The 14,316-nt window shown below is 33.1% G+C and overlaps 1 protein-coding gene across 2 annotated transcripts in view; it reads left to right on the top strand.

Moving 5' to 3' along the window:
- Positions 1-14,316, top strand: part of DACH1 (dachshund family transcription factor 1) — a 445,951-nt gene that overhangs the window by 401,340 nt on the left and 30,295 nt on the right. For both annotated transcript variants that reach the window (XM_030922383.1, XM_030922382.1), the window contains 3 exons: positions 164-311; positions 3,291-3,434; positions 3,933-4,001. In XM_030922383.1, coding sequence (XP_030778243.1) covers positions 164-311; positions 3,291-3,434; positions 3,933-4,001 — 361 coding nt within the window. The remainder of the gene's footprint in view (positions 1-163; positions 312-3,290; positions 3,435-3,932; positions 4,002-14,316) is intronic.

The following is a 14,316-nucleotide window of genomic DNA, read 5'->3' as shown; positions in this document are numbered from 1 at the left end:
TTTTGTGCTTTAGTTATAATATTTGTCCTAGTGAGTGCAAAGTGAATGCACAAGAATTAGATCATTTGATCACTGAGTTCTTCGCTCTTAAAGTGCTTTTAAGTAATGAATGAAATGTGCTTTGTATGAAAATATTACCATTCAGAATATCTTTTTTGTACAGGGGCTCTTGAAAGTTGCCATAGATAATGCCAGAGCTCAAGAGAAACAGGTCCAACTGGAAAAAACAGAGCTGAAGATGGATTTTTTAAGGGAAAGAGAACTAAGGGAAACACTTGAAAAGCAGTTGGCTATGGAACAAAAGAATAGAGGTATTTCCAAATTTCCAAATAAGTTTTATATTTACAGAAAATATTAAACATATTAATACTGTGATGATGATTTATTTTGAAATTGTAGTTTTTTTTTTTTTAATTTAAGAGTAGCTAAAATTCAGAGCAGAATTTGAATCCTAGACTCATTGTATTTCTTAATCTCCAAAGTACATGTTTTCTCTTCTGTTCCTACCTCAGGAAATTGAAATACGTCCATTACATCATTAATTATATAACTTTTATTGATGGTTGAGTTTAAAAATTCATGTTCTTTAAGAGAAGAATAAACTCTAATGATAGCCATGAAGAAAAATTTTATGTTAATTCACAATTGCCCTTTGAAAAACTTGAGTTAAACTCATAAATCTAAAATAGAAAATACTGATTATTCAAGCAAAGCAGGTTTACTAAGATATTTATCAACTGAAATTGAAAATGGATGAATATCTGAACAAATGACTAAAGTTAAATGTTTGTATAATTTTCTTTCTGAAGGCCTCATTTTCATCCAACAAGGTCAAGTACACAGAGTAGAAACTGATATAAATTCTTATTGGATAAAATAATGCTATTATTGATCTGTGAATTGCTTCTTTTATCACACTGTACAGTGCATCTATAGATAATTTTGAAGGCCATTTATATTTGCATGTTTATTTTATGTATGAATTTGAAGATTATTTCGTCTATGATCAACTGCCTCTTTGCTTCAACTATGATTCTTTTAAGTATTCTAGAAGTGAAGTGGGGGCTTCTTTTCACTCATTTAATATATATCCAATATAAATGCTCCACATTATTTTCTTTTATATGTTTGACATGGTCGTTTAAAAATCGTTCTGTTTTGCTTTTAAACTAGCAGGATTTACCAGGTTGTTTTATTAGCTATTATGAAGCAACAGCAGCACAGTTCTAAATAATGTGGCTTCACATAGATTCAGGTATTTAAATAATCAAAACAAGGTAAACATTGATAATGGCTGTATTCCAAGTGAATAAGGAAGTTGGGTCAAAGAGCTCAATCTATGGAACCATCTTCCGTGAAGCAGCCATGTTTTTATTTTGCTCTTACTAAATTTTGTTTAGTCCTTTTTTACAGAATTTAAAGGCAGGCCCAGGGATTCCTAAAGTAACCATTTGGTTACTGGAGAGACCTTCAGAATTTTATTGGTTCAAACCTTTTGGGAGGATTTACATTCTGTTTTCTTTCATTAACCACTAGAGGGCAAAACATTCGCAGATCATACCGTAAAGTTCCCATTTAATTAATTATGAACAGTAAATTCAAGGCAATAACTATCAATACTTATCTATTATGAATGTGTCTATTGTAGCAGTGTATTACCCCGAAGAGAGAGAACATGGCGATCCCATTGGGTTCAATCACGTAGGAGGAAACTGTGAGCGGTCAGTGGAAAAGTGCAGGGTATTAAGACTTTAGAGCCACAAGAGCATGCAATACAAATAAATATTTCAGAAATTACTGTTTCTTTTCAAGGAGACTCATAAATAATCATCTTTGGAAAGGGAAACAGTAGGCAGGTAATTTTGTTAAGGTAAGCACATGATTTGCACACCATTAGACAAGGGAAATTAACATTTATTTAAAATCAGTTTCAATTACTTTTCGTATAACACCATAGCCAGTGTACATTTTGATACAAAGCAGGTTTTTAAAAATATATGGTACAGCAACAATATACCTGACATGTAAATGAGCTGCCATCTTAAAAATATTACTAATAATAAAAACAGGATTATGTGGAAATTAGAAGCAAAAACTAAAATACTTACTTGAACCATTATTATTTTATATTTTGATTAAATATTCTGCTTTAAAAGTGTTGCTGTTCTTTAATCTGTAGTAAGAAATCAAATAGTAAATATGGAATGATTAGTCTTCATGATTAAGAGAAGAATTTTCTCATACTGAGTCTGTCACACTGATGTCTACAATGTTTATCAACCATCAAAGATAATTTTAAAGAAAAATGCATATTCCCATATGCTGAGTAGTTACCATATGTATACATATATATGTAGTAAAAGTTAAAACAATTATCCTCCAGAAAGCATAGTTGATATACATTTTGTAAAGAACATTAGTTATTATTTGTTGAGTATATATCATATACAAATATTTAAATTGTCCAGTTGGAGAAAAATGTTTCATAATCAACTTTTTGTATTATCTATTTCTTAAAATATAAAAGGCTCATCATTATTGTTACCAGTAGCATATTATTATTAGCAATGAGGTTTCATACTGCCTCAGATTTCTGCAAAGTGAAAGTAGAATAATTTTCTTAAAATATATCATAGTACTGTAAATTTGTTATGAGAAAAATATTCTCAGGGAATCATCACAGCTTCATCCCAACAAAAACATTTCTGCTTATATATGTTAACAATAATTAGAAGTATTTTTTCTAATGTACAAAAAGCTCTATTGCATTTCCTAAAATTTTAAGAAAGAAATTATTGAAAACTGAGTTGGTCTAACATTGCTTTCCAAAGCGTTTTTAGGGGAGATGCTCCATTTGCTGCTCAAAATTGATTCCCTATGAGGAAATAGGAAGGAGGCATGCTTATGAGGGTTTGCACTATCCAAGTGACTCTGCACTATTATGATTCAAGGACAGAGAACTAAGCCACAAAATTCATTTAATCAAGTTTCCTTTATCAGTGAATACAAACATTTACTAAAATTAGTTTCCTATTAAATTTATCTTTACATATGACAATTAAAGCTATTCTTGTAATGTAATAGTTCTAGGCTGAAATAAAAATTGGCCTTCTTATAATTTTACTGGGAATTATTTTAGGTAAAGGTGGAGATTTTTGGAACTCTCTTTTTATAGGTAGACTCAGTCCAGCAGGAAAACAAAATGAATAATATAAAAAACATAGACCATTTGTAAATTAGCAGCGTTACAAAAATTTCAATAATAATAATATGCATACATTCTTTTTTAGCCATAGTTCAAAAGAGGCTAAAGAAGGAGAAGAAGGCAAAGAGAAAATTGCAGGAAGCACTTGAGTTTGAGACGAAACGGCGTGAACAAGCAGAACAGACGCTAAAACAGGCAGCTTCCACAGATAGTCTCAGGGTCTTAAATGGTAAGAGGGTGTATATTATTGCATGAATAACTGTCATTTTTAATGCTTAAAGGACAGTTTAGACATGTGTTTGTAGTTTTGTATGTTTCTATATCTTGTGATTCATTCAGCTATACTTGAAGCTGAAAGCAGGGTGGGAAGAACGTGTTGGGGAAAATGCCTTATTTTACAGGTGCTTCTACTGTTTTTTACTGAACTCCAGCATCTGGGACTTGGCATTGTGTCTCTGTTTAACCAGATCTTTTTCTACTGAAACACAATAAAATATTAATTTGAGAATTTCCCAACCCCCATCCTCTTTTATGAACAATGTTGCATTGCTTACTTTTCAAATCTTCCGAAAATTCTTATGGTTATAGTTTTTGTTCAACCTTTAAAAGATGACAAAGATTTATGTAATTTTAATTCAGCAACAAAGTAACAGGTTGCTCGTTTTTTAAAAAAGGACAATAGGAATCAAATGAAATATGTGTCACTCTTACCTTTCTGTGCTTTTAGACTCTCTGACCCCAGAGATAGAAGCTGACCGCAGTGGCGGCAGAACAGATGCTGAAAGGACAATACAAGGTAGGAATTTGCAGAAGGCTATAAATCTAGATCTTGCTATATGAGTTTTTCCTCAGCTTTAGCCTGCTATTCAAGCATGTAGCCTACCATCTGGGCCACATCAAAACAAGTTCAAACAAGGTCAAGTTCATCTTGCTTGTTTATATGAGTGAATTCATTTTGTGCTGATAGATTTTCTTTAAATTAACAGGTCATCTCTGTTTATACAATGCAATTAAAAGGAATAATTAATTTTAAACAATGTATGATTTAATCTTGGACTCAGTAAATCTATTTTATTGAATGTTTGAAGCCCAGTCTAATGCAGGAAGGGTTTATAAGTTCTGTGCTACATAAATAAAATCTGTGGTTAATCAAATAGGTAGTTCTTACAATTTAAAAATGTCTAACTACTCACTTTTATGACACTTACTGCAAGGTACCTGCAAAATAGACTAGTTGAATGTTAACAATAAATAAGATTGTTTAGTTCCTATGTGGATTCCAAATGTTCTGTGTGCCATTATATACACTTTAATAACACAAATCTGTTGAGTAAAATCATATAGAGAATACCAAAGGGAGTTGTATTAAATGCTCAGAAGAGCTAAATATGTATATTGTCATGACCATACTATTAGAAAAGAATAAAACCAGAAGGTAGCGTTTATAGTCAAACATCTATTCTAGATGACAAATTCAGCCTAACAACATGAATACTAAACAGTAACAAGAGCATTTGTTTTCTATTTAAAATGAAGGTGATTCTTCAAAGGGATGCCTAAAATGATTAACTGCCATAATCCTCCCAATTGCTTTTATTCTGCATTTTAAACTCAATCATTTTTAGGATATTGTATGACATTAATTGTGTTACTTAATCAGCTCCAAATATATCATTCTTGGCTTACTATAAAGGAAATATACTTTTGTAAACTATCATATGTGCAAGAAGTAACAATCACAAACTTGAAGAAACATTTTTGAGGAAAGAATGGATTTTTTTGCCTATATTTATTTTACCTGAGGTCATGCTAATTAATTTGTATATCCTAAGGTTTGAATCATATGTTATTATGAGACATCTTGGATATACAAGATCAATGCTGTTGTAGATATAGAAAAAATCTGAATTTTTAGAATATTATGGATTTCAGCACAATTATATGTGTGTATATGTTTGTATGTATATGGTTATGAAAATTAAAATAATCCTCTTGCATCTTATAAAACTTACAAACACATGTTAAAAATTACTTTTAAAGAAAAAACCAGTCATCTTTATCAGAGACAATAGCACCAATAAGACAAATCCAAATGTCAGCACCAATGTGTACATGCAGGGCCTATTCATCCATTAGATAATGTCAAAGTGGTCTCAGAAAGCACATGAGCCCATAGATAAGTGTGACATACAAATCATCTGGTATACACAGAATCCTCTAGGTGGTCTGAACTCAAGCTAGAAAAAATTATAGACAATATAGTCCTGTATATAAATGAGAGATTCATTGTTAATAGTAAGAAGTGATTAAACATTTTAGTGTGATTGATATGATATGTATGCCACCCATAACAACATGTTGGTTGTTAATAAGGCTATAGTTATTTTTGTTTGAATTTGTCAAATTTACATATGTTTAAACATACATTTTAATACAGGTAAAGTCTTGCTATATGAGGTTGAAATGTTGACAACTTTCAGTTTCCATTGTTGTGACTGACTTATTCTGAAGAGAAGTTTTAATAATAAATTGCCTTCCTTTTCGTATCCAGAATCTTACCAATGGAGGAATACAATGAACCTACACACCAACAACTTAATGATTAGGGAAACAAGACACTGGTACAACAATTATACATAGTAATTTAAAACCATATACACATTTGATGGAATTATTTTTGCCTTTAATTGTAATAGAAAATCCTCACTCACTTTATTCATTCATTTGGCCTGTCCATTGTTGTACTGGTCCAAATGTACAGTTGCTTTTTAATAAAACATACTAACTATTCATGCTGTTTATCAGATAATATGACTTTTCCCAAATTGTAATAAGAAACACACTGTTGATGAATGTTTCTAGCTGTTAGTTGCTAAAATATATTTTACCAGCAGTCAAACTATTTCAAGACTCAACATAACAGAGCACAGAGATCATACTTGCAATTCTAACACCCTATTCAATAAGCTTAATTAGCCCTTTGAACTTTTTTTTCTACCCTCAGACAAAATTCATACATTTGGAAGCTAACAAACAGAATACAATTAACTGCGAACAAAAGAAATCAAAGAAAGAATACTGTATTTAGTTAAATGTTGGTGAAGGACAAGAAAGGGAAAGGCAAAAAAGAAAGAACCAGAACTCATTACTAATTTGTGAAACTGTCTATGTCGTGCATTTTGGGAGCTGTGAGCACCTGCTGCTTCACAATTCAAGGATCACACACACACAGCCTCTCGCACTCATCACTTTCTCTCTCCAACTGTCCCCAAGCCCAGGTGTTATGACATTGTTTTATTATTTCTTGCTCCCAAGCCAACCATAACTGAAATTATTTTCTATTCCAAAGTAAACTCAATTTATTGGGAAAGACAAAATAAGCCCACAGGTTTTTTAGCTTTTCATGTATTTTTAACATTTCTGGCAATAAATAAATGCCACTCTTGGCCCAAGAGTTAGTCACCTAGAAGTCAGGCACTTAAATACTTACTGCTTGAGTGCTAAGTAATTACCCCTAAATATGCACATCTGGGTAGACTAAACATTGCCTCATTGGCATTTTGTATCACCATTTCTATAAAACCCCAGAGGTGGACAAGAGGAATCGAGAAAGCAGTGTAGAAAGTATTTCTGAAGAAAGAAGCCCTAAGTAATTTACTTGCATTTTCTTAGTGAGGTAAATCAGCTCATTGTACACAAGATAAATTCTTCATTGCTGATTTTCAAATAACTAAGAACTCATGAATTGTAAAAATGCTATAAGTACAGACCAGACATTCAAAAATTAAAAAAAAAATCTTCTTCCAGGAACTGAAATATATGGCAATTAACTCTCTTATGCCTTATGTCATACAGATTTATATGGCATGATTTGTGTTGGACTTTGATAAATTTACCCTACTCAAGAATTTCTCTAAGATCTTTTGAATATATAAAGTAGACAGCGTTCATAAAAACAATCCTTGAGCACTTTTTTCGGCTAGTCAGTAAATATCCCTCAAAACCCCTTTGCCCCCTACACATATATATGCACATATGTGCACATTTTATGTAGCCAAATCTATAACATGATGGCTTTCTTCAGCTAAGTCATCATCTTATCTTATTCTTTCTCCTTAGGCAACAGCAACTACTTACATAGTTTCTTTTTTCTTTTTCTTTTCTTTTCTTTTCTTTTCTTTTCTTTTCTTTTCTTTTCTTTTTCTTTTTCTTTTTCTTTTTTTTTTTTTAAGACAGAGTCTCATTCTGTTGCCCAGGCTGGAGTGCAGTGGCACGATCTCAGTTCACCATAACCTCCACCTCCTGGGTTCAAGCGATTCTCCTGCCTCAGTCTCCTGAGTAGCTGGGACTATGGGTGCACACCACCATGCCCGGCTAGTTTTTGTATTTTTTATTTTTTTTTTAGTAGAGACGGTGTTTCACTATGTTGGCCAGGCTGGTCTCAAACTCCTGACCTTGTGATCTGCACGGCTTGGCCTCCCAAAATGCTGGGATTACAAGCATGAGCCACCGCACCTGGCCCCATAGTTTCTTTAACTTACCTGTTTAGAAAATGTATAGACATTTTTGCAATCCACTCAGACATCTCTTAAGAGCTCCAGATAATAATATCCAACTTTTTATTTGGTCGACTCACAGAGACCTAAAAGTTCAGTACACAAAACTGTGTGTATCCTCCCCTCTCCCCAAGCCTGCCTTTCTCCAATGTTCCTTCCCTATGGTACCCTCATCCATCTAATCCAATGTTGTCGTTAATATGTAATGAGGGCAGAGTGGAGCATGACATTTCCCTCCCTCACTCCCTCATCCACTATGCCCAGTCACGACTCTTTCCCTTCAATCTCTGTGCTCCCATCATACTGGAAGTTTTTCTTATTGTTTCACTTTTTTCCCAACCTACTGCAGACATTTTTTCTTCTTCCTTGCCTTTACTTAACCACCCCTTAAGTCCCAGCTTGGAAATATTACCTCAAGGAACACTTCCCAGACCCGTCACTCTCTTGCTGTGGCAACTCCCTGCCCCCTGGGACTAGTTCTGCCTCTTAGAGGTTCTTACTACACCTTCCATTTCTCCATAGGAACATGCTGTACATGCAGTTCCTTGCTCAATGCCTTCTCTCCATGGTAGCTGGGGCAGAGCATAAACCATGTGTGTTTTGTTCACTGCCAAGTTCCTATTGTCTGAGAGAGCATTTGGCACATAGTGGTGTCTACTGTGTATTCCCTGAAGGAATGAATCAGCCATTGATGAATTAGGATCTATGTTAGATCTTGTGGATATGAAGATCCTTCATGTTCTGACATTTCTCAGACTTTGGTTGAAGAGACTGATAAGAGGGAAAAAAGGATGACCTAGTAAACCCAGAACTAGACTGGGCATGGTGGCTCACACCTGTAATCCCAACACTTTGGGAGGCCCAGGTGGGTGGATCACGAGGTCAGGAGTTTGAGACCAGCCTGGCCTACACTGTGAAACCCCATTTCCACTAAAAATACAAGAAATTAGCTGGTCGTGGTGGCAAGCATCTGTAATTCCAGCTACTCGGGAGGCTGAGGCAGGAGAATCACTTGAACCTTTGAGGCGGAGGTTGCAGTGAACCGAGGTCACACCACTGCACTGCAGCCCAGGCAACAGTGCGAGACTCTGCCAAAAAAAAAAAAAAAGAAAAGAAAAGTAGCCCAGAATTAATGTTTGCATCCAAGAGCTGAATTAACAGGATGTGTTTATTCTTCTTTGTTTGCATTTTTAACTTTATTTTCTTCTTTTCACATTTGACCTAAGATTTGGATTCTGTACATAGATCCAATTTTGCATTTTAAATTGATATTTAACTTACCACAATAACAAAAAATTCATTTTCAAACTTGTAGTTTTTTGCTTTCACTTTTTAAGTAAAAATGTGTTTTTTCAAACCAAGGAAAATAATTGTTAAAACCAATGGGGATGCGGACCATAGTTCCTCTGACATCTTAGAATATCTGCAAGTTGTGCTTGCAAAATCCTGATTTCACTTGAAAGTACAACTCTTTTATTTACATCCAATGACCATAATCAAAACTGTTTGGCTTTTTATTCTTTTTTGACTGATCTTAGATCATAGAAAACCAAACATTCTTCCAACAAAAAGACATAAAAGACTTGCCTTCACATTAAAAATCTTTTTTCTAATGTAAAAATATCTTCTTTCTGTTTGCTAGATATTTGAAGATACATGCTGAATTTTAAAATTATTTATTTTTTCAACAAATATTTATGCAACATTGATGATATGGTCAAGCACATTTTTATGTTACTGCTTTAACATTGGGAAAGAACTTTAAGATAAATTAAATCTCCTTATTGTGCAAAAGAGGGGACTTAGTGAGGGTGGATGACTTGTTAAAAGTCACACTAAGAGTTTATTGGAACTGAGACTAAGTCCAGTTGCTTTCCACATCTTGTTCTTGCTGGTTGCTTTTACGTTAGGATTGTGAAATTATTCCCTTCATGCTCTTTTACAATATATTATTATCGTTGTCGTTATTTGTTTTGTTAACATAGCTCCAAAGAATCACATTTCATGTCATTCTTATCATGGGAATTTACGTTTTTGATCAAGCTTTAAAAAAAAAATCAAATATACTGTCACTCAATGAATTTCCTAGTAATACATTTTCTTTCAGTTAGACAGGTATATTAATAGTAAGTGGAAGTATTTACTCATTAAAATAGTTAGGTGGATTGGGAACTGAAATTTATTGAGCCTTTCCTGTGTATTGTAATTTAAAGGTGAGATCACCTAAGATCAGAATGACTAATGAACTTTCTCACAATCACACTACTAGTTAATAGGTTTCTGGATTTCTGGCATTTGAATCGATATTTATGACTTCAAAATACTTGTTGCTTCCACCATGCCTTTTTACCTGGGCTTACATGTCCCTCTTATAAGATAATCATGCACAACCACATCACTCATTTTGGATAGTTAGCTTCTTGCCTCTTAATGACTTAAAAAGTCCGAAACAGTGTACTGCCAACGAATGGTATACAATTGGAAAAATATTTCCTTTCCTGCTTTTTACTTTTTCATCAGTCATTGTGCCATTATGTTTATAGACATTTCCAGACACACTGGGGGAAACCCTGCTCTAAGCAACGAAAATAAAGTGACAGTGAAAAAATTAACACAGTAATCATATTTAGAGAAAAAATTACCTACAACTTAGCATGTAATAAATTTATGATAAATTTACAACATCAGCGACAGATCCAATTTTGATTTAATATATGACATTTGGCAAGCCCCTTTGTTTCTTTCGAAGTATGCATTTGAATATAAGTTGCTAACTGGTACCTCAAGACTTTCATACTTTAACAACACTAAATTGTATCTTATACTTACCACTTTTAAGATCTTTATGAAAGTATTGTTCAAGTTTGATTGTCATATAATTGTTAATGCAGATTTCAATTTCTAATATGACTTTTAAGATCAGTGTGGGAGTTGGGGGTTCCTTAGGCACCTCTATGGAAGCTAATAGAGCTAACAGATAAGAAATGCTAGAAATCAGGTCTAGACTGAAATCTCTGCCCCATTGTTTCCCCCACCCCATTAGCAATAGCTTCACCTCAAATGTTCCTTGTAAAGATTAAATAAAATAATCCATGCAAAGCACTTAGCACATTCTGGGCAATAGTTTGTACACAGTTAAGTTTTAAATGTTAATATTAATTTTTATTATTACAACATATTTACTACAGATCCTGGCAATTGGTAAACACTGAAGCTATTATTACCTTTAATATTTAATTCACTTTTCCCTTTTCGGGAAATCGACCTGTATTTATAATATAACGTTGAATTAGTCCCATAGTAAAGTGTTTGTGGAAATGTCCAGGAACTTTTTAAAGTTACCTAACCAAGTTTTCCATATTTAAAAGTGTCTTTATTTAGATTAAAAAGGGGAATGTAGGGGAGAAGGAAAGGTTTCTTAGAAATACAGCAAACAAACAAGTCAGGACTGAAACTGTTTTCGGGACTGCCTGCACTGCATATTGATTATTGTTTAGTCATTTAGAATTAAGTAATCACCATGTGTATTACCTGAAACCATTTTTCTCGATCTTAAAATACAAATATTAGAATTATGTTACTATGAACAAAACAAAGCAATAAATTTGCTTCTAGTCCCTTGGCACTGGTTTCCTGTGTTTGGCAGCATTTCTATATAGCTAATCAATTTAAGACAGCACTGATTAAATTGAACAAAAGGTGATATTGATTGTAGACAGTAACCAATAAACAGACTGTTGTTCTATGGTTATTATAGGTCATTGTTAACTACTCATTTAATTAGACAATCGGTTATTAATATTAAACAGAAAGTTTTAGAGATACCCATATATTTTTTAACATTTTATAAAATTTTAGATTTTTTTTCATTTCAGCATTTTTTATTCTTTGAAAAATATATTTTAAAAACTAATTTTTTTGTAATGTAAGTGGATATGCTTAAACTCCAAATGCTGAAGGCCTCTGGCAGGTTTTTGCGGGAAATTGCTTCTTATGTAAATTAAACCATACATGATATAGACATAGTGGGCATTGTTAAATGTGAAGCTGCTCAAAATAGTAATGAAATGTAACTCATTATAATTATTTACTTTGTAAAATTATTTAAATATATTATTTCCATAGAGCTAGTTTTCTAAACTGGTTCTTATGAAAAAGAAAGCATTGTTAACATATGTCTGTGTTGGGACATTTCATGAAGTTTTGTGATGTCATGTCATTTCAGTCAGGCAGAGAAAATTTAGGCATAATGATTGAGCTTAGTTTGTAATATATTTGTCGTCTTTTTTTTTTTTTTTTTTTTTTTTTTTGAGACAGGGTGATGCTCTGTCACCCAGGCTGGAGTGCAGTGGTGCAATCACAGCTCACTGCAGCCTCACCTTTCCAGGCTCCAGCAATCCTCCCACTTCAGCATCCTGAATATCTGGGACCCGAGGTGTCGTGTGCCACAATGCCCAGCTAATTTTTGTATTTTTTTGTAGACACGGGGTTTTGCCATGTTGCTCAGGCTGATCTCGAACTCCTGAGCTCAAGCAATCCACTTGACTCAGCCTCCCGAATTGGTAAGGTTACAGGTGTGAGACACCATGCCCGGCCTGGCGTCATTTTTTTCTAGCAAAAATAATGTAATAGGGGCTTGGCACTATGCGAGTTCAGGAGATAAATTACTTTAATCTGGGAACAGCAGGGATGACGAATTGAAAGTGGAAGTTTAGAGAGGGGAAGTAGACATCGTGCAACTAAATGCCGTTAAGTATTGAAACAGAACATTGTTAACAGAAAATATAAATGTCTTGACAGCATAAATAAAGTTGAAAAAATAAATTAAGCTGGCTTGCTCATGAACATGTTTGTGGTTGGGCTTAAATGATGTCTGGAAGACCAATAGTCAAAAATAGTTGATATATGGAAATTGGGAAAGATATTAGCAGGGGACCCTAAAGATCAATGCTAGATCCATTTTGATTCAACATCATAATTAGTAGCATGGAAGAGTGGTTAAACAGTGTATCAGTGAAATTCACAGGTGATCCTAATTTAAAAGTTGTGACACATCTCTGCGGTCAGTATAAACATGCAAAATAAACTTGACGAATTCAGAAATTTAAGGAAGAATGAAATGATTACCTTTGTAAGAAAGAAAATTTAATTTTAACATCTGTTTTTAAAGAATATTAAAAAGCTCAACATATATCAATGATAATATATGTCCACCAACATCTTTTTATGGTACTATAGTAACAAAAATTAGCTGCAGGGCTGAGGTGAGTATCAGACAAGAGGTAGAAAAATCAGCTGCATTTAAATTTCATATATATATTTGTACTGATGACACATTTTAGTATTATAGATTCCAAATAACTAGGAAGTTGCTTTTTCATTATGGCCAATACATTAATTTTTAAGATTTTTAGACAGTATAATATTATCTTCACATTTATGAAAAATGTATTTATAAGTTTTTGCTTTGAGTTTTTTTAACCTTTATTATCAAGTGAAAAAAATGATGGTTCAGTTGGCGTAAGTTATCCAATTAACTCGTTCATCAAACAGCATCACAATAAATGTATATAATGACTACGAAAGCTGAAGAAGATTTCCATTTAGTAATGTAGAAAACATTACTAAACAACTAACTCTAATAGTTCATATTCACAAAGCCTGCTTCCTCTTTTTGTATTCATCCTCCATAGTAAGGATAACCTGTCCATCTTAGAGAAACTTTAAGAAACACAGTGGCTTCTTTAAGATGGAGCATAAACATTATTAATTTTTTTTCTGAGAAATGTTATACTTTGAGTCATAAGAGTAATCTGAAAATATTTAAGTAACAGAAAAAGAACCCCCATTTTAAGTCTGTTTGTTACAATACAGATTTGTATGAGCAAAATAAAAAATTGATATACAAATGCATGGTTATGGAAAGTGTGTCATTAATTTTGAAAGCATGTGTATATTTAGACATTCTAGGCATATAAACTCTTTGATATAAATTCTTCTTTAGAAAAAATAAAACATAATCATTTAGACTATAAATATAAAAATGCTTATAGTGCATTATTCCACCACCCATGGTTAGGGACAGAATGCAGACATGCCACAACAATGTTATTTTTATTTCTACTGTTTGAACCATATTAATGAGAACATCATTTTGGAGAACTAATTATTTCTATTTGTCTTGTGTCACACTTTCTAATTCCCCTATATTAGCACAGCCAAAGCAAATTAATTGCTTTTCCAGTAGTTGAACCTTGTCCAAGAATGAGCTCACATTCCCTTCCAGTTTCCCTGTTTCTGGGATTGCATTGTGTCAGAAATTTCTCTTGATACTAAACATAGTCTTGAGAATATCTTTACAGATTTCTGTGTGCTCACTTGATGAAATTTATAAGTTTAAGTGACCCGCTAGGAAAGATAAAGTTCTTAGCTGCAAGATTATACATCAAAACAGTTAAAGTGAAATTAAAATTAAATGAATGAATCGCACTGAAGCAAAAAAAGCAGTAATTAATGGTTCCCTTAATTGTCTTCATAAAATATTTGCATGGGTCT

This window comes from Rhinopithecus roxellana, chromosome 18 (genome assembly GCF_007565055.1).
Source record: "Rhinopithecus roxellana isolate Shanxi Qingling chromosome 18, ASM756505v1, whole genome shotgun sequence".
Taxonomy (NCBI): Eukaryota; Metazoa; Chordata; class Mammalia; order Primates; family Cercopithecidae; genus Rhinopithecus; species Rhinopithecus roxellana.
This window is presented reverse-complemented; position numbering and strand designations above follow the sequence as displayed.